The 18,155-nt window shown below is 33.9% G+C and overlaps 1 protein-coding gene across 5 annotated transcripts in view; it reads right to left on the reverse strand.

The window, feature by feature from the left end:
* Positions 1 to 2,547: 2,547 nt before the first annotated feature.
* Positions 2,548 to 18,155, reverse strand: part of LOC129947544 (atrial natriuretic peptide receptor 1) — a 265,818-nt gene continuing 250,210 nt past the window's right edge. For 4 of the 5 annotated variants that reach the window (XM_056058178.1, XM_056058153.1, XM_056058170.1 and 1 more), the window contains 5 exons: positions 12,398 to 12,824; positions 11,611 to 12,330; positions 11,380 to 11,538; positions 4,327 to 4,501; positions 2,551 to 4,255 (listed from right to left, as the gene is read on the reverse strand). In XM_056058178.1, the coding sequence (XP_055914153.1) occupies positions 2,797 to 4,255; positions 4,327 to 4,501; positions 11,380 to 11,538; positions 11,611 to 12,330; positions 12,398 to 12,824 (2,940 nt within the window). In that variant the 3' untranslated portion in view covers positions 2,551 to 2,796. Of the gene's footprint in view, positions 4,256 to 4,326; positions 4,502 to 11,379; positions 11,539 to 11,610; positions 12,331 to 12,397; positions 12,825 to 18,155 lie in introns of all 5 variants that reach the window. The other variant, XM_056058145.1, reaches the window with a different exon arrangement.

Here is an 18,155-nt window from a genome sequence, read left to right on the forward strand (position 1 = left end):
TATAAATTTGTGAAAGCCTATGACTTAACTTTATATAACAATTCAAATTTTTAAAAAATAATATACAATTAAATTATATATAAAAAAGAAAATAACAATAAATAAATAAAATATTAATTGACGTTAAAATATAAATAAAAGAAATAGAAGAAGGAAAAGATAGTTAAGTTAGTTAAAGTTAAGAAGAGAAGATAGTTCATTAAGTTAAGTTAGTTGCTTTTGTTCGAAAACAAGATTTTAATACTTTTTTGGAAAATATGTATATCACTTATATCCCGCAAATGAATTTGAAGTGAGTTCCAGAGGCGACATGCAGCGATGAAAAATTGCCTTTCTGGGGTCAAACACGAAAAGCGTGGCAAAATTATCGATGTCGATCTATTCGATGTTGACATTCTGATTTTTTCAAACAGATAAGCTGGTTGGCGTGTTTTCAAGATTTTAAAAAACAGTATCAATGTTCGAAGCTTCATGAAGTCATTAAAAGGCATACTAAGCAGAATCTCTTGCAAATGTGAAATATGGTCGTACCTTCTTTAGCCAAAGATGTATCGAATGATACTATTGAATGCTATGTTTAATTTGCTGACGGAATCGCAGTTGTAAAAAATGTCTTGCAAGCATTAGTCTGGTTTTAAATGGAGTGATGTTTTGGGCGGTTCACAGCGTTCTTAGCATTCCATAAGTTTTACCTACTAATTCATTGATGTGGTCATTCCAGGTCAATGTTTTATTGAAGATTACTCCTAGATTTTTACTAGAATTTATGAATTCTAATGAGTTCTAGTTTAGAAATATGGAAGGAAAGTATGTTAAGTCTAATTCTTTTCTTGATATAACCAGGCATTTGCATTTGTTTACGTTGAGAATCAACCCATTGCACGACGCCCAGTTCTTTTCTATTTCTTGGTTCAGGGTGAAAGCACAGTCGTCAATTAAACCCAAAGGACAGCTTTTGTAAATTTGAATGTCATCGGCATAAAAATGTTTTGATACTTCATTTATAATGAACCGAAATTGATCCTTGAGGAACTCCTTGTTGAACCGGAAGAAAATCGGAGAGATTTTCATTTAAGAAAACGGCTTGCTTTCTATCATTCAAAAAGGAAAAGAAAGTAGTTAAATAGCTTCTGAAGATATGTTGAATCTGTGACGCAGTTTATTCAGAAGTATCGAGTGATTCACCATGTCGAATGCTTTTGAAAAGTCTAATAGGACTAAAAAAGTTACATTATCAATATCGAGTTCAGTCCTTATGTCTTCAATTATTCTAGTTAGTGCCGTTATACAGCTATGGTGTGAACGAAAACCTGATTGAACACCGAATTTAAAGTTGTTGCGACTGACGAAGTTGCTTAATTGTTTTTGCATTATCCTTTCACAGACCTTAGACAGAAATGGAAGTATTGAAATTGGTCTTAAATTCATTGCAGAGCGAGTTTTTGTGGATGGGAATTATTTTTGCTTTTTTCCATTGATGTGGGAAAATGCCAGTCGTAAGGATTGAATTTATTACATTTGTAAAATAGGGTAGAAGCAAAGGAAGAATAGCTTTAATGAAAATTAGGATTCAAATCATCAGCACCGGTGGCATTGGACTTTATACTTATGCAACTTTCAACTATGTATAAGGCGTTCACGCATTCGAAATTGAACAAAGTGTCTGTAGAAGGTGGAGGTATGGTATTAAGAGATACATGGTCTCTTAGAGTATTATAGGTGTAGAAATAAATTTACTGTTTAGCTCATTAATATTCAATTCAGCTGGAAAATTATTTCTTTGTTTGCCTATTCCTAGCTTGCGGAAGTTGTTCCATATTTTACGACTATCCGATTTTAGTTCTAGACGGTTAGAGTAGAACTGTACTTTTGCGTGTCTTACCTCTTGAACTACTTTATTTCGCAATGATTTATACAATTATTTGAAAAAAAAATGGGCCACAAAACGTAAAAATGTAACCTATAATAAAATAATTCCAAAACTAAAGTAGAAATGTAAAGCTTTTGTAACAGTTCTAACATTGTGGCAACACTGATGTAGACGAATATGCTATAATAAAAATGAACATTTTAGTTTTAACTATAATCTTGACTCATGCATTTCTCTAATTTCCTTTAATATTGAAATTAATACCTTCTGAACTTTGGACACTTCTCTCTATCTCACAGATACTAATTTCATAAATATCATTCCCTTATTTTCTTAAAAATCAGATACATGTTAATCAAGCAATTACATTGATAATACAACTGACTCAATTATAATTCTAAAGAGACTTGGTTGCCCACTGCAAACAAAAACTGCTGACAACTCTCAATTCTAAAACTCCCTCTGGCATCTTTGAAAAAAGCAAATCCAACAGATCTAAAAACGTTGCATAAAACATCGAATATCGAAATTAAACTAAACGAAATTAGGTTCGTGTCCTCACTATTCCCACGTCGAAATCGAAACATATATTAATATCCTTTTCCGGTGGAACATATTCGTTATGTTGCAGTTTAAAATGAAATAATTTGTCTACAAAATGTTCGTTATTATTCAAAATTTTAGCTTTTATTTTAGTTAAAGGAACATAGTCTTGATTTTAATTTACAAAATTACTTTCAACAAACATTTAACTACACAGTATTAAATTGTGTGCTTATCTTAACTAACTAAATACAGAGTTAAATTTATATGAATAATAATTAAAACTTTATTTCTATCTTTCAAATTTTTAATTTTTAAACTTATAGACTACGTAAATATGCACAGTTGAGTTTAGCTCTAGATCACATCACACATCCATCGTCTCATGTATTTATCTTAGTTAAAAGCGGCTGAGTAACTCCGCCCGTCCCACCACTGCCATTTTTGATGCCTTCAATCTCATTGGGATTACATATATGTTTCATATTTCTCACATTGTTCGCCTTGACTATATTGTTATGGCTTAAACTATTATTACTGTTACTTGCTTTGATTAAATTTAAATTAGATCTACTACTGGTTCTGCTACTACTGTTATGATGATTGTATCGATTACTTTGCTCTGCTGCCCTGGCAATATCCGCAGCGGTTTTTGTTGAGTTTCGCCGCACCATCATATTGGAATTCGAGTAAGGAGAGAGCGTGGAGGAGTGAAACAGCTCATTCCGAGGGCTACTGTTTCTGTTGTGGGAATTTTTCGGTTTTAATCCCTTTGGATTGGACATGTCCCAGAGGGCTATGTCACTAGTATTACCGTTTTGGTGGTCGGGATATAGTCTGTCATCACAGTTGCCATTGACGCCTCCTCCTCTATCAAAGAGCGTAAAATCTATTAAGCTATTTTGTTCATCAGTCTTCATTGAGTCTATGGCTCCACAGCCGTTAAGCTTGGGTGAGGATGAGGACATTTTTCGATGTTTACGTAGGGATGATGCCGGTGATGATGATGTATAAGGTGGAGGGAAATTAGAAATACTGCTAAGTAATTGCTTCTTATGTGGGGCGAGTTCTGAACAGCTATCATCGGATGGTTCTTCACCCTCGAGCCAATAAGTTAGCATCTCACCCTTGCCCTTCATATTAACCAATCCACGTTCTCGTGTTATAAACGTGCCAAATTCATCGAGGCAGGTTTTCGTTGTGTGGCTTATGTGAATTTTGAGGGCTTCCCCATTCGACTCCATTCGGGAAGCTGTGTTCACTGTGTCTCCAAAAAGACAATAGCGTGGCATTTTAAGGCCTACCACTCCTGCAACGCAGGCTCCTGTATGAAGACCAATACGAAGTCGTAGTCTATCATCCGGCCGATGATGGATTCGAAATTTATGCACCTCATCCAACAGAGCCAGTGCAAGACGAGCTATTTCTCTTGAATGCTGATTACCATTTCGCAGCGGCAATCCCGAAACTACCATATAAGCATCACCGATAGTTTCCACTTTGTAGACATCGAAGTTCTCGACAATCGAGTCAAAGCAGGTATAGAGATCATTGAGAAATTGGACCACTTGCATAGGTGTGCTCTCAGCTGATATGGCCGTAAAGCCAACGATATCACTAAAGTAAATGGTAACCTGGTCGAATGTTTCTGCTACAACTGGTTGTCCGCTTATCAACTGAGCGGCAACACTTTGTGGCAGAAGTTGATAGAGAAGTTTTTCACATTTCTTCTTCTCTTCGTGGTAATCTTTGGTGCGTTCGTCTACAAGCTCTTCCAAGTTATTAGCATATTGTTCCATACGCTTCAATAGGTTATCGACTATGTTTCCTGTTTCGTTGTCCCTATATAAAACAATTAAAACAAATAAAGCAATAAAGAGAATGTTCTGAAGAAAACGTAAATTTCAATTTACTTATTAATTTTTCGTATAGTTGATTTAAGCGCACCAAAGTCTGGTCGCTCATAAGGATCTTCCTGCCAGCATCGAACCATAAGATTATTCATGTCTTCATGTTTGTTGTCCGATATATGAGGTCTAAATGGTTTTGAAAATTCACTGGGATGTGCTTTCACCAATTGGATAATTTCTAAAAATACAAAAAGTGGGAAAGATTTAAAATCATTGACATTAATAACTATAATTTTTTTTTTTAAGAAATAAAATTCGTAAGCAATGTACATTCACAGGATTAATTTTCATAAGGCGGAACCTGTTTGTTTGTTTGTTTAAATGTGCTACTCTCAGGAACTACTTGTCCGATTTAAAAAATTCTTTTCATGTTAGATAGCCTATTTATTGAAAAAGGTAATAGGCTACATAACATTGCGCTAAGACTGATACGAGCGGTGAACCAATTAAGAATGTTACTCTTTGAAATCTTCTATTGCGTGCGCTGCGGAGACATCTGAGAAATGGTTCCCTTTTAATACTTATAGAAGAACGGTAACAACATACGCCTATCTTTTCTATCTAGGGCCTAGCGACTTACAACTCTCAACCATTCCTGTGTGCGAGTAATTGCAGGGATGGATTGGACCTACAGTTTATATGCCGAATCCGAACGGCTAATTTGAGAAAACACTATTTCATGACAAGAATTACTCTTGGAGAATTTGTCAATTCCTCACAAGAGGCAGTACCCTTGAAAAAAAAACTTTAGATCGCATAGGCAGGGATTGAACCCAACAGCAAGACCTCTGGCCTGACAGTCCAACGCTCTTTTTTTTTTTTTCAAATTCATTTTTATTTATTCAATCTTAAACCTATCTTAAAGCTAGACAAAAATTCATAAAACTAGCCTAATTATCCATAACTTACAACTAACTTAATGGTCCCATATGGACACTCTAAGCTAAACTATAACACTTTAAACTAATGCCTTTCGGCCCTAAGATCTATTTTACTTCATTTAAATTTCATTTCATTTATTTTTGTATTTATTAGAAAATTTTAACAAAAAACTAATATCAATATCCTTTTTTTATTTATTTTTACTTACAAACTACTTAAAGTTAAAACTTAAATCTAACTTAAACTACCTATAAACTACTTAAAACTAGAACAACCACAGCAGCAAATCTAACGTTTTTTGTCTTTTTTGTACGTTTTTTAATTTTTTTTTTGTTTTTTATATTCCATGCTTTTTTTAGTTTTTTTTTTTTAATTTCTTTAGTTTTTTATTATTTTTTTTTGTATTTTTTTTGTGCCACCATGACTATTCTACTTAAAACTAAACCCTAAAAGTATGTAAGCCGGCCAAGGCTTAAAACCCCATCCCGACTACCCACTATCAAGTGCCGATTAAAGCCACCAAAACTGGTCCTCCTGCTTCACCCTATCAGTTCGGTCCCGTTCGGACACAGCCCTACTGAACCGAAGGAGCTCTGCTCCGCCTTGTGCCATGACGTCCTGATTGTACAGGAGTCGCCTATCCACGGTTCTTCGTCTGACGTGGTAGATTAACGGAACTGCCAATCTATCCTGTATCAGACCGCATTTGTCTAAAAAGAGGAATGCCTCTGGTGGAATGAGGCCGCTCAAGCGTGCACCTTCAAAATACTCGTCGTTCGGATAGAACGCCCCGAAAATTAAATTGTTGGTCGAAGACATAGCTCTTGCAATGTGACCTCGAACGAGTTTTATCACGAAATTGTCAATTCTGTTGATTCGAGCCCCGTTGTATAGGACCTCGTTTGAATAGTAATGCACATAAGAAGATTCGGCTATATTCGATATAAGCCGGTACAGCGTCGTAAACACTGCCGTTCGAACACCCGAAACTTCTCCATCTGGGAAGGGGCAACGTTGAACCACACAGGACAACCATAAACGATCATTGGCCGTATGAGGGCCATGTAGCAAATTACCTTCACTCTGGGGTCGAGCCGACTGCTAAAAAACAGCCGTTTCGTCAGAGCGAAGGCTCCTCTGGCCCTGGTCAGAGCAGCATTTATATGTCTGTCGAAATATAAATACTGATCTAACCAGATACCGAGGTACTTCACTACTCTTAATGGCTGCCCGTGAAGATCAACGATGACCATCTTGCGCCAATTCTTACACGTATCCCTCGTGGCCCTAGCCAACGGAGTCCGGAACAGAATTGTCTCCGACTTCTGGACATTTATTTTCAGTTTCCATTCGTCGCAATATCGCTGAATCTTGTCGAAATCACGCTGCAAGACAATTCTAATAACCTCAACCTTTCGGGCCGTTCTGTACGCAATTAGATCGTCGGCGTACGCAATTGCCTTTGTAAGACTACCTATCAGATCGCTGGTGTAAATGCTGAAGAGAATCGGCGAATTCACCGCTCCCTGTTGAAGACCATTTTTAATTGAGAATGTTGTGGTAGAAGTTACATTGCCACTTTTGCCAACAAACTTTCTACCGTTAAGCATATCATAAAGTATATACAACAATGGCTTGCTTATGCCAAGCCTGCTCAGTTTTAGGTAAAGACCCTCTAACCATACGGTGTCAAAGGCCTTTTCCAAATCAACCAGAACAGCACCTGTGCATTGTTGTTTTGATTTATTCCATTGGATATCAGAAACGAGTTTAGACGCAGCATGAATTGTGTCATGACCCGCCTTGAACCCGAACTGTTTATCCGGAATTATTTTCTTGTCCGCAGCCCACTTAGTCAGAGCCCTATTAATGATTTTTTCGAAAACTTTGCTGATGCTCGGAAGAAGACTTATCGACCGAAGATTTGATGGGTTGGAGTTGTCCTTTCCCTTTTTCGGGAGAGGATGAACCACAGCGGTCTTCCAATGCACTGGATAATATGCATTATGCAGTGCATTGTTGAAGAGTGTGGTGTAAATGTCGATTGCTTCCGTCGGTCTTAGTACAACGTTGGAGTCCAACGCACTAACCATCATGCCACTGGTACAACTAACCCTTATTATGCTAATTAAATTTGTTTTAAAATAAAGTATGCGAGTAAAGCCGCAATAAGCCGCTATTTATTGTGAACATTGTGCAGGCTGTCATAAACTTTTAAAGTACAGCCAGAAATTAAAGCCGGTTGCTAATAAGTATTTAAATGTATCAAAATCATTCGGATTTTCAGTTCCTCTTAAGTCTTCATTGCTTATTTTAACGTCAGAAAACTATTTTTGAAAAGCCTCTTCATCCTTAACGCGTCACTGCTCACAGCAGTTTTTTTTATCAGCTGTTAAGCAAGGCGTAAATTCGATCAGAACGTTATAAACAATAGTGACCGCTCTAGAGGCATGATTACTGACTTTTTCGTTTATCAATTGAATAACAAAACCACGTAAAATGTCGCACAGCTCATGCAACAATTTTTTGTATCAAAGTTATGTATATTTTTATAACCTCTTAGTTTAAGGGTACGGACTTCTGAGACTATTTTCTATAAGGAAATGTAAAGTCGCTGCTCTACGACGATATTCGTTTTTACGGTCTCAAATGTTGGAAAATGCCATCGAAAATTGACTTCCGGATTTGACTACGTTCGAGCAACTTTGGCAGATTCATGTGTCAGAAATTATTTTTAAAATATAATATCAGAAGATTATCTTTCGAGTAAAGTAAATTTAATGCCAATTTGAAAAATCATCTAAATTCATTTCAAAGTTCTATATTTCTAAATAAACTCCTTTTGTTACGAAATATTGGCACTATAGGGCATTGCATTGGTTCCAAATTTCGAACACGAGAATTTAATAGATTTATCCTCATATCTGCAGTCAATTTAAATAAATCGTAATCTTTTTGACAGCTGTCACTAATTTATACTTGGCCGAACGATCAACAAGCTCGTTGCATGTTTGATGAATGGGCTCAAAACTACATGGCACGAGGAGCTTATTTTTGGTTTAAGGGGTACGTTAACAAGAAAATAGTAAAATTTGGAGCGATCATCCATTGTTGTAACGCCGCCGTGCCATTACATCCTGAGAAAATCATTATTTGGTGTGCTCTATAGGCAGAGGGAATGAAATTGGTTCATATTTGTTCAAAAATTAAGCCGACTATAAAGTTAGTTAATGACTTTTTCGTGTATGATATGTGAAGCCGCTTGTCAACGCAGATAAGCCCTAGACTATTGATGCATTGGAAAAAAATATTCGTCACGTTATTGCTGAGACAAGACTCCAATTGCTGACGAAAGTTATCGAAAATTGGGCCTCTCGGCTTGATTTTATTCGAAACAGTCCCGGCAGCTACTTGCACGAAATAATTTTTAAAACATAATGGCAAACCCTTACAATAAAGATAAATTCTTGGCCATTAAATTAAAAAAAAAACTGAAAAAAATTGGTCACCTCGAAAATTTTGAAAATACAAATTGATTTTATCTATAAAACAATTTTGTACAACGAAATATAACGTTTTTAACATCTGGTGAAATTTTGAGAATAATCGAATTGACAGCTTTTTTACAAAAATAGAAACTTAAAAGTTGGTGAAATTGATTTTCGACTCAAATATCTTATCAAAAACTTGACACTATGGCTTCTTATTAATTTTAATTTATAAGAAATATTGTTTTTAATATTTGGAAATATTTTGAGAAAAATCGAATTGACAGTTTTTATACAAAAAATTAAAATCTAAACAAAAAAATTAATAAAAGGTGGTAAAAATCTCGATTCAAATATCTTTCTGAAACTTTGAAATATTAGCTTTTAACTACTTTTACCTTTTAAAAAAAATTGTTGTCAACATTCAGTAACATTTTGAGAAAAATCGAATTGACAGTTTTTTTTACAAAAAATAAAAACTTAAAAGAAAATTTAACAAAAGTTGGTAAAAATTGATTTTCGACTCAAATATCTCTTCAAAACTTTGAGATATTGGCTTTAAACTTTTTATCTTTTAAAAAATATTCTTATCAACACTCAGTAAAATTTTGAGGAAAATCTTTCTTTTACAAAGAATAAAAATCTAACAAAAAATACAATACTAGAACTTGGTAAAAATGTACTTAGGACTTAAAAAGCTTTTAAAAATTAAAAATATTGCCTTCGAACTTGATTTATTTCACAGAAAATATTGTTTTCGATATTCACTAGTTTTTTTTTTTATAAAAATCCAACAGTCAGTTTTTTTATAAAAATATAAAATCTACAAAAAATAGTACGCAAATTTAGTAAACATTTATGTTCGGTTCTTGATATAAACTAAATTGTTCGACAAATCTATTTAACAAAACTAAATTTTCAAACTGAACTATTTCTTTATATGAACAATATTGTTGGTAATTTTAAAATTTATAAGAATAATTCAATTAACAACTTTTTTAACAAAACCCGAAAACCAACAAACCTTTTAAGCAAGACAAATAGACAGACAAGATGGGAAGTTATCAGTGTGTTTCGCATCCTAGCCTTTTTTTGATTCTTTAAATGCAGGTGCTATTTTTAAACAGACTATTTCGATACAGAAGCAAATTCGTGCCAGCCAGTCGTGAATTTTATTTCTAGTCGGAATTGAAAAATATTGGGCATGTTCAAACGATACACAAAACTTGAACTTAAGGCAAGTTTCTATTATCCCATTGGTCAGCTGCCTTCGAACTAAGGAAAATTTATTGGAAAGTTGACTGGAAAATTAGTCAAGAAAAATCTCAAGAAAAAAGTCAAATTAATTCCACTTTTGTCAAAATGACAGTTAACCCTAGAACTATACCCGTATTTGGAGAGGACATTTCCTACCCTGGGTGCCAGGCACCCTGTTTTTTATTCCAACGTATTTTATTAAATAAAAGTTCTTTTTACATTTTTAATATTTATTTTATTTACTTTTATTAATATTTAAGGGTTAATCAAAATTTGTAATTGAACTGAAAGCTGAACTTTGTTACTCTATGATTTATTTATTTTCGGCACAACTGTGGAGGTGGAATTATAGCTTGCCTGAGGAGTGTTTTGTAGAAAATTATGTATATGGTAGTATTCACACGATCAACTGAAGTTATAGGTTAGTGAAGTAAAGTTCCGAGTTTAAAAAACTAACTAGTTGCATTGGTCAAAATGTATGTTTAAAGAATTCAGTTGGCTGCAAATGAAGTACTTTATGTTGCTTGTTGCGACAGCCTTTTAGCTATCACTTTGACTATTACCTTACACATAACAAATTTTTCTATTTCGACTTTCATTTATAAAAACTCAACTTAGCCAATTCCACCCCTGGTTTTCCAATATCAAAATGAAACTCCTTGTTGGAAAACCATTTACTTTTAGAGGTATGTATCCAACTCTTAATAAAATACTCTTAGTGAAAAAGTTTTAAGTTAAGTTTAATAGTAGATCAAAAATAAAACATTTGTATCAATTGTTTTACTCACACTGAGTAAACATTTTTTTAAATAGTCTCTTAATTGGTTACGTTCAATGTACAAAATAGTAAACATTTCTCTTGATTTTGCATTATGATATTCAAACATTAAAAACCTATTTGCATCAGTGTCTCCTTTAAAATATTCTCCTAATTACAAATTAACGTTTTTCAAAACCCCTTGGAATGGTTCAATATTTGGTGGTTCTTATAAAAAGAGGCATAAGGATATGCAACTTAAGAATCTAACTTACAAAATGGGGAAACTTTCCAGTACAGTGTACTTTGATTTTAAGGATTTAAATTTCTATAGTTTCCATTTTCTAACAACAATACAAAACATGTACATTTAAACAAAAATGAAACAAGTGTTCTTTATATCTTCCGACAAAGGAGTTTAAAAATATACGAATTCACTCCCTCCTTTTGTTTAACACTTTGAATTAATTATTTCCAACCATTACGCCCCCTTCCTCTCATAAAAGAGATGTCAAACTGGTTGCATAACATAAACTTTTTGATTCTTTATCCCCACCGCAGTTGAAAATTCCGATGAAAAGTTCTACCTCCAGGCTATAACCCTTTTGCAATTGACGGATGAAATAGTTTCTTTACAAAATACAAAAAATCTCAATCATGTGTCAAACTTACCTTGAGGTGATTTATCTGCCATCTCCCCGAGATAGAAAGGCCCTTGTCTGGTTGTAATCTCGTGTACTATAATACCAAATGAGTAAACATCTCCTTTTTGAGTGCCTTCAGGTGGTCTTTTTTCTAATCTCAATAATTCTGGAGCAGTCCATAAAAGATCTGAGAGTAACAAAAAGTAAATAAAAAGAAAATATAACTAAACTTTTTCCACAGCTATAGATATAAACTTACTACTCCAATAAGCGTAATGGTTACAGTTTTCCTCATCATTGTCAATTGGTTTCCTCATCAATGAATGCAATCCAAAATCTGTGATTTTCAACACAAATCTCGAGTCCACCACACAATTCGATGACTTTAGATTTCCATGGGATTTTATATCGGAACTATGCAGAAAATGCATTCCTCTTATGATGTCATGCATCAGGGACATTTTAAACATTAGGTCTAATTGGTATTGCTGGTCGTCTTCGAGAATATCTCGCAGTGAACCCTTCGGAGCATATTCGGTCAAGATGAAACTTCTCCTTGGATCCAAACAAGCACCGAAAAACTTCACCAAATGGTCGTGTTGTAAATCCTTCATCCTTTTCAGTTCCAACATCAAAGAACGACTTAGATTCTCAGTCATTCCATCAATTCTCTTTATGGCTACTCGACAGCCCTTGTAAGTTCCAACTGGAATAAATATCTGACGATCACCACACAAGGAACCCATGTCCTCGGACATGAGTGTCATTTGGCTGTTCTGCTTGACCAACGAATGAAATGATCCACGAAAACACCGGCCACCCGACTCGTGCCACAAGACATCATCAATGGAAACCCGCCATGTCATGGAGTTAATCTCAGCCTCGGATTTATAATGTCGATAGCCCAAAACAAAGAAAACAATCATTATAAGCACCAGGAAACCAAGTACCGTGGACAGAATGGCGTATCCTGGAAGAGCTATAGAGAATAATCCATTAGCAGTTTAAAAACAATAGGGTGTATATATTACAACACCATCACTTACAATTATCAGGACACAATGAACCATCATAGCCACATTCCGGCTTATCTGGTGGTGGTTCCAATCGGTCGGCTGCCCAATGAATCACCTTCCCCTCGACAAACTCCAATCGATTGTACATAAAATGAGCAACTATTTCAAATCGTCCCGTCACAGGATTCATATCGAGCAGTGAATATCCTGAAATGCGGTCACCATTCGAATCGATTGTCACATTCCCAGTTATACCAGGAAAACTACGATTCCACATGCGACGAACCATATCCGTACCATTAATGGGACGCAACAGGACGCTCGGATCCTCTCGAATGCTTTCGTTTAGAGCATGTGCATAAAGTAATACTCCATCGTAAAATGACGTCACGAATGTTGAAAGTGGTTCGTTGTCACGGAATGTGTAATTGTATTTAGCTGCAGCGATGCTTTTGATCTAAAATAAGAAAAAGAATATAAAAGTTTATGATTTAATCTCATTTGCATTCTGTCATCTTTTGAGCTCCTTTAAACGTTTTAAATAATATAACAATAACTGCCATAACAATGGCGTGGCGGAGGCGGAAGAAAGTAGGAAAAGATTTGAGATTTCCTTAATTTGTAAATGGATATGGCTTTTGTGTAGGTACCTATGTATATCTATGGTACTTATAAAAGTTTAAACCTCTTAAAGAAAGACAACAACTTTTGTCTTTTGAAGCCATCAAAGGAAATTCTTGAATACCATTTTATTTAACGAAAACGAAAATTTCGCCTTAATGAGAAATAAACATTTTTAATGAAAAACAATTGGGTATAACCTTTTAAAGTTTTTAAACTATTTTCAATCTTTGTTCAAAGAAAGTTTTCCTTTTCAATTGAAAAACAAAAAGGATACTATAGTAAAATGGAAACAAAGTATTTTAATGGCAATTCAATGAGATCTTCACAACAAAGGAAGTATTTTGAGCTATTATAATGTCTTTTGTAGGTCCTACGGGTCAAATATATATGTTCTTTTAGAGTATAGGCACATTTATGATTTAAATTCGAAATTTAATTTCACTACTAGTTTCTATATACAAAACTATAACAATAGGAAAACTTAAAGGAGCTAAATTTAAGGCAGATAATAATAACTTTTTAAGGGAGGGCTTTAAATTTGAGAATAATTTCAGACGACATTAGGGACTTCATTTGCAGTCAACTGCATTGTTAACTTCCCATAGGAAGTTATTGTAATGGGTTCGATTTGTCAAATTGAAAATTTTGACATTTCTCGACGTTTCAAGGTCCCTAGAGTCGAAATAAAAGATTTTTAGAAAGATGTCTGTGCGTGCGTGTGTACGTACGTTTGTACGTCCGTACGTCCGTACGTCCGTACGTTCGCGACGTTTTTTTCGTTGTCCATAGCTCAAGAACCAGAAGAGATATCGACTTCAAATAAATTTTGTTATACAGATAATAAGGCAGAAAGATGCAGAAAGGGCTCTCAAGAAAATTGCGTATGTGGTTTTTTTACTATAGCAGTTTGAAAAAATGGTGAAAATTTTGGTTAACCCTAAATATCTTACGAACCAAAAACGCTAGAGACTTGAATTAAATTTTATATAATAGATTGTAACGTGATACCAAACAGGTTTATTTTTTGAAAAAAATCAATATAACGGTTTTTTTTTAAATCAATAAAACTGAAAAAAAAAATTTGTCACCTCCAAAATTTTACGACCGAAATATGATTTTATCTCTAAAACAATTTTGTGCAACGAAGAATAATGTTTTTGACATCTGATAAAATTTTGAGAAAAAGCTAATTGACAGTTTTTTTATAAAAAATAAAAATCTAAAAAAAAACATTACTCAAAGTTCGTAAAAATTGAATATCGATTCAAATATCTTTTCAAAAACTTGAAATTAAGGCTTCAATTTTATTTTATCTTATGAGAAATATTGTTTTCAACATTTTGAAAAATTTTGAGAAAAATCGAATTGACAGTTTTTTTTACAAAAAATAAAAACCTAAAAAAAAAATTTATAAAAGTTGGTAAAAATTGATTTTCGACTCGAATATCTTTTCAAAACTTTGAGATATTGGCTTTAATTTACTTTTATCTTTCAAAAAACTTTGTTGTCAACATTCAGTTAAAGTTTGAAAAAAATAGAATTGACAGTTTTTTTACATAAAATAAAAACCTAAAAAAAAAAATTATAAAAGTTGTAAAAATTGATTTTCGACTCAAATATCTTTTCAAAACTTTGAGATATTGGCTTAAATTTACTTTTATCTTTCAAAAAACTTTGTTGTCAACATACAATTAAAGTTTGAAAAAAATCGAATTGACAGTTTTTTTACAAAAAATAAAAACCTAAACAAAAAATTTATAAAAGTTGGTAAAAATTGATTTTCGACTCAAATATCTTTTTAAAACTTTAAGATATTGGTTTCATTTACTTTTATCTTTCAAAACATCTTGTTTTCAACATTCAGTTAAAGTTTGAAAAAAATCGATTTGACAGTTTTTGTAAAAAAAATTAAAAACCGAAAAAAAAATTAACAAAAGTTCGTAAAAAATGATTTTCGACTCAAATATCTTTTAAAAATTTTGAGATATTAGGTTCTAACTAATTTTTTCTTATAAGAAATATTGCTTTCAACACTAAGACAAATTTTGAGAAAAATCGAATTGACAGTTTTTTTTACAAAAAATAAAAACCTGAAAAAAATGTATAAAAGTTGGTAAAAATTGATTTTCGACTCAAATATCTCTTCAAAAATTTTAAATATTGGCTTCAAACTAATTTTATCTTATAAGAAATATTGTTTTCAACATTTGGTAAAATTTTTAAAAAATTCGAATTGACAGTTTTTTTACCAAAAATAAAACTCTAAAAAAAAACAATACTAAAACTTGGTAAAAATTTACTTTCGGCTCAAATAGCTTTTCAAAACTTAAAAATATTGGCTTGAAACTTATTTTATTTCACAGAAAATATTGTTTTCGATATTCAGTAATTTCAATATAAAAATCCAACAGTCCGTTTTTTCATATAAAAAATAAAATCTACAAAAAGAGTACGCAAATTTGGTAAAAATTGATACGAGTACATAAAGACAAACTTTTAAGCAAGACAAATCGACAGACGGGATGGGAAGTTATCAGTGTGGGTCGCATCCCAGCCTCTTTTTTGGAGTCAAAATTAGATGAAGGCAGATACTTAACTTTTTAGATGTCATTAATTTTAAACTTGGAACCTTACTTGACTATGCTATACTTGCAGAAAGTATTCATTACAAAGGTTACAAGTCCATCATGAGTTGTGTTTTTTATTTAAAGAAAATGTCCTTATTACTTTTCCACTATGACACTATGACTTTAAATAAATTCTGCAATAAACAATTAAATTACAGAGTTATAAAGTTCAGCTTTCAATTGAATAGAAAAACATGGTCAGCTGATATTTGACATAATTAAACTTGTCTTGATATTAAGGGAGATTTTTCTTTTCTTTCAGTTAACTTTCCAATAAAGTTACCTTAATCGGAAGGTGAGCTGCCTTCGATTTTTTTGGCAGCTGGCCAATCAGATAACAGAAACCGTCCGAACCTTCCCAATAACAGCTAAGGATAACCGTCAAAAGAGGGGAACATAATGGAGTTATGAGATATTAATATTCAAGTCCAGGCTTATTTGTAGGTGTATTTTATAAATAAATAAATTAAGTGGCGCAGCAGTCTTTGGAGAACCAAGGCCTAGTGATATACAGCTCTCAACGATTCCTGTGTGCGAGTAATGTTGTCAGAGATAAAGGGGATCCTCAGTTTAAACCCGCTAATTTGAGAAAGCACTTTTCATGACGAGAATTACTCTTGAAGTTTTTTCAATTCCTCGCAAGAGGCAGTACCCGTGCACAAATGTTAGATTTTTACCCGTGGTTTGTTGGAAAATCTATCAATATTTTAATTTTACGCGAATAACAAAAAAAATATCCGCAGTATGGATACTACCGATAAAAGTTAAAGTAGAATCTTACTACGGATGGGTTTTTGACATTTGTACGAGTCTCGAATGGATATTGTGTGATTTCGTTCTCAAATGTTGGCATTGATATTGCATTTGTATCTTGATGGCTGTGTTCGTTAAGTAGTTGTACGTTTGAAATCATGTGTTTTCCATTGGGGAACAAATCAAGCTGTTCCTGTTGATATTATTTAGTTTTGTTAATGAAAATGGACTAACTGGGTTTGACAGCACTTTTAAAAATGCAAGTTGTGTTTCGATTATCTTTTGAAGTGCAAGTTAGATAATTTGATTCGTTTTTAACAATGAAGAACTGAAACTGCTCCATGTGTAATTTTTTTGTTTAATTTCATTAAAAAAACTATATTTTTTTTACACAAACATGCAAATAAACAGACCATAATGCTTTATCTGTAAAACCAACGCCTCCAAACAGGTTTTACTTCACAAATTTGTACTTGATTTTTGTCAGGAAATCAAGCTCATTGCAACACCACATGTTAATGTAGTAGTCTACGAACAAACCCCCTTCTTGAAGTTATTGTTTATGTCAAAGCTGAAATTGTTAAATTAACTAAAGGGTGATTTTTTTGAGGTTAGGATTTTCATGCATTAGTATTTGACAGATCACGCGGGATTTCAGACGTGGTGTCAAAGAGAAAGATGCTCAGTATGCTTTGACATTTCATCATGAATAGACTTACTAACGAGCAACGCTTGCAAATCATTGAATTTTATTACCAAAATCAGTGTTCGGTTCGAAATGTGTTTCGCGCTTTACGTCCGATTTATGGTCTACATAATCGACCAAGTGAGCAAACAATTAATGCGATTGTGACCAAGTTTCGCACTCAGTTTACTTTATTGGACATTAAACCAACCACACGAATGCGTACAGTGCGTACAGAAGAGAATATTGCGTCTGTTTCTGAGAGTGTTGGTGAAGACCGTGAAATGTCGATTCGTCGCCGTTCGCAGAAATTGGGTTTGTGTTATTCGACCACATGGAAGATTTTACGCAAAGAGCTTGGTGTAAAACCATATAAAATACAGCTCGTGCAAGAACTGAAGCCGAACGATCTGCCACAACGTCGAATTTTCAGTGAATGGGCCCTAGAAAAGTTGGCAGAAAATCCGCTTTTTTATCGACAAATTTTGTTCAGCGATGAGGCTCATTTCTGGTTGAATGGCTACGTAAATAAGCAAAATTGCCGCATTTGGAGTGAAGAGCAACTAGAAGCCGTTCAAGAACTGCCCATGCATCCCGAAAAATGCACTGTTTGGTGTGGTTTGTACGCTGGTGGAATCATTGGACCGTATTTTTTCAAAGATGCTGTTGGACGCAACGTTACGGTGAATGGCGATCGCTATCGTTCAATGCTAACAAACTTTTTGTTGCCAAAAATGGAAGAACTGAACTTGGTTGACATGTGGTTTCAACAAGATGGCGCTACATGCCACACAGCTCGCGATTCTATGGCCATTTTGAGGGAAAACTTCGGAGAACAATTCGTCTCAAGGAATGGACCGGTAGGTTGGCCACCAAGATCATGCGATTTGACGCCTTTAGACTATTTTTTGTGGGGCTACGTCAAGTCTTAAGTCTACACAAATAAGCCAGCAACTATTCCAGCTTTGGAAGACAACATTTCCGAAGAAATTCGGGCTATTCCGGCCGAAATGCTCGAAAAAGTTACCCAAAATTGGACTTTCCGAATGGACCACCTAAGACGCAGCCGCGGTCAACATTTAAATGAAATTATCTTCAA

This window comes from Eupeodes corollae, chromosome 1 (assembly GCF_945859685.1).
Source record: "Eupeodes corollae chromosome 1, idEupCoro1.1, whole genome shotgun sequence".
NCBI classification, from domain to species: Eukaryota; Metazoa; Arthropoda; class Insecta; order Diptera; family Syrphidae; genus Eupeodes; species Eupeodes corollae.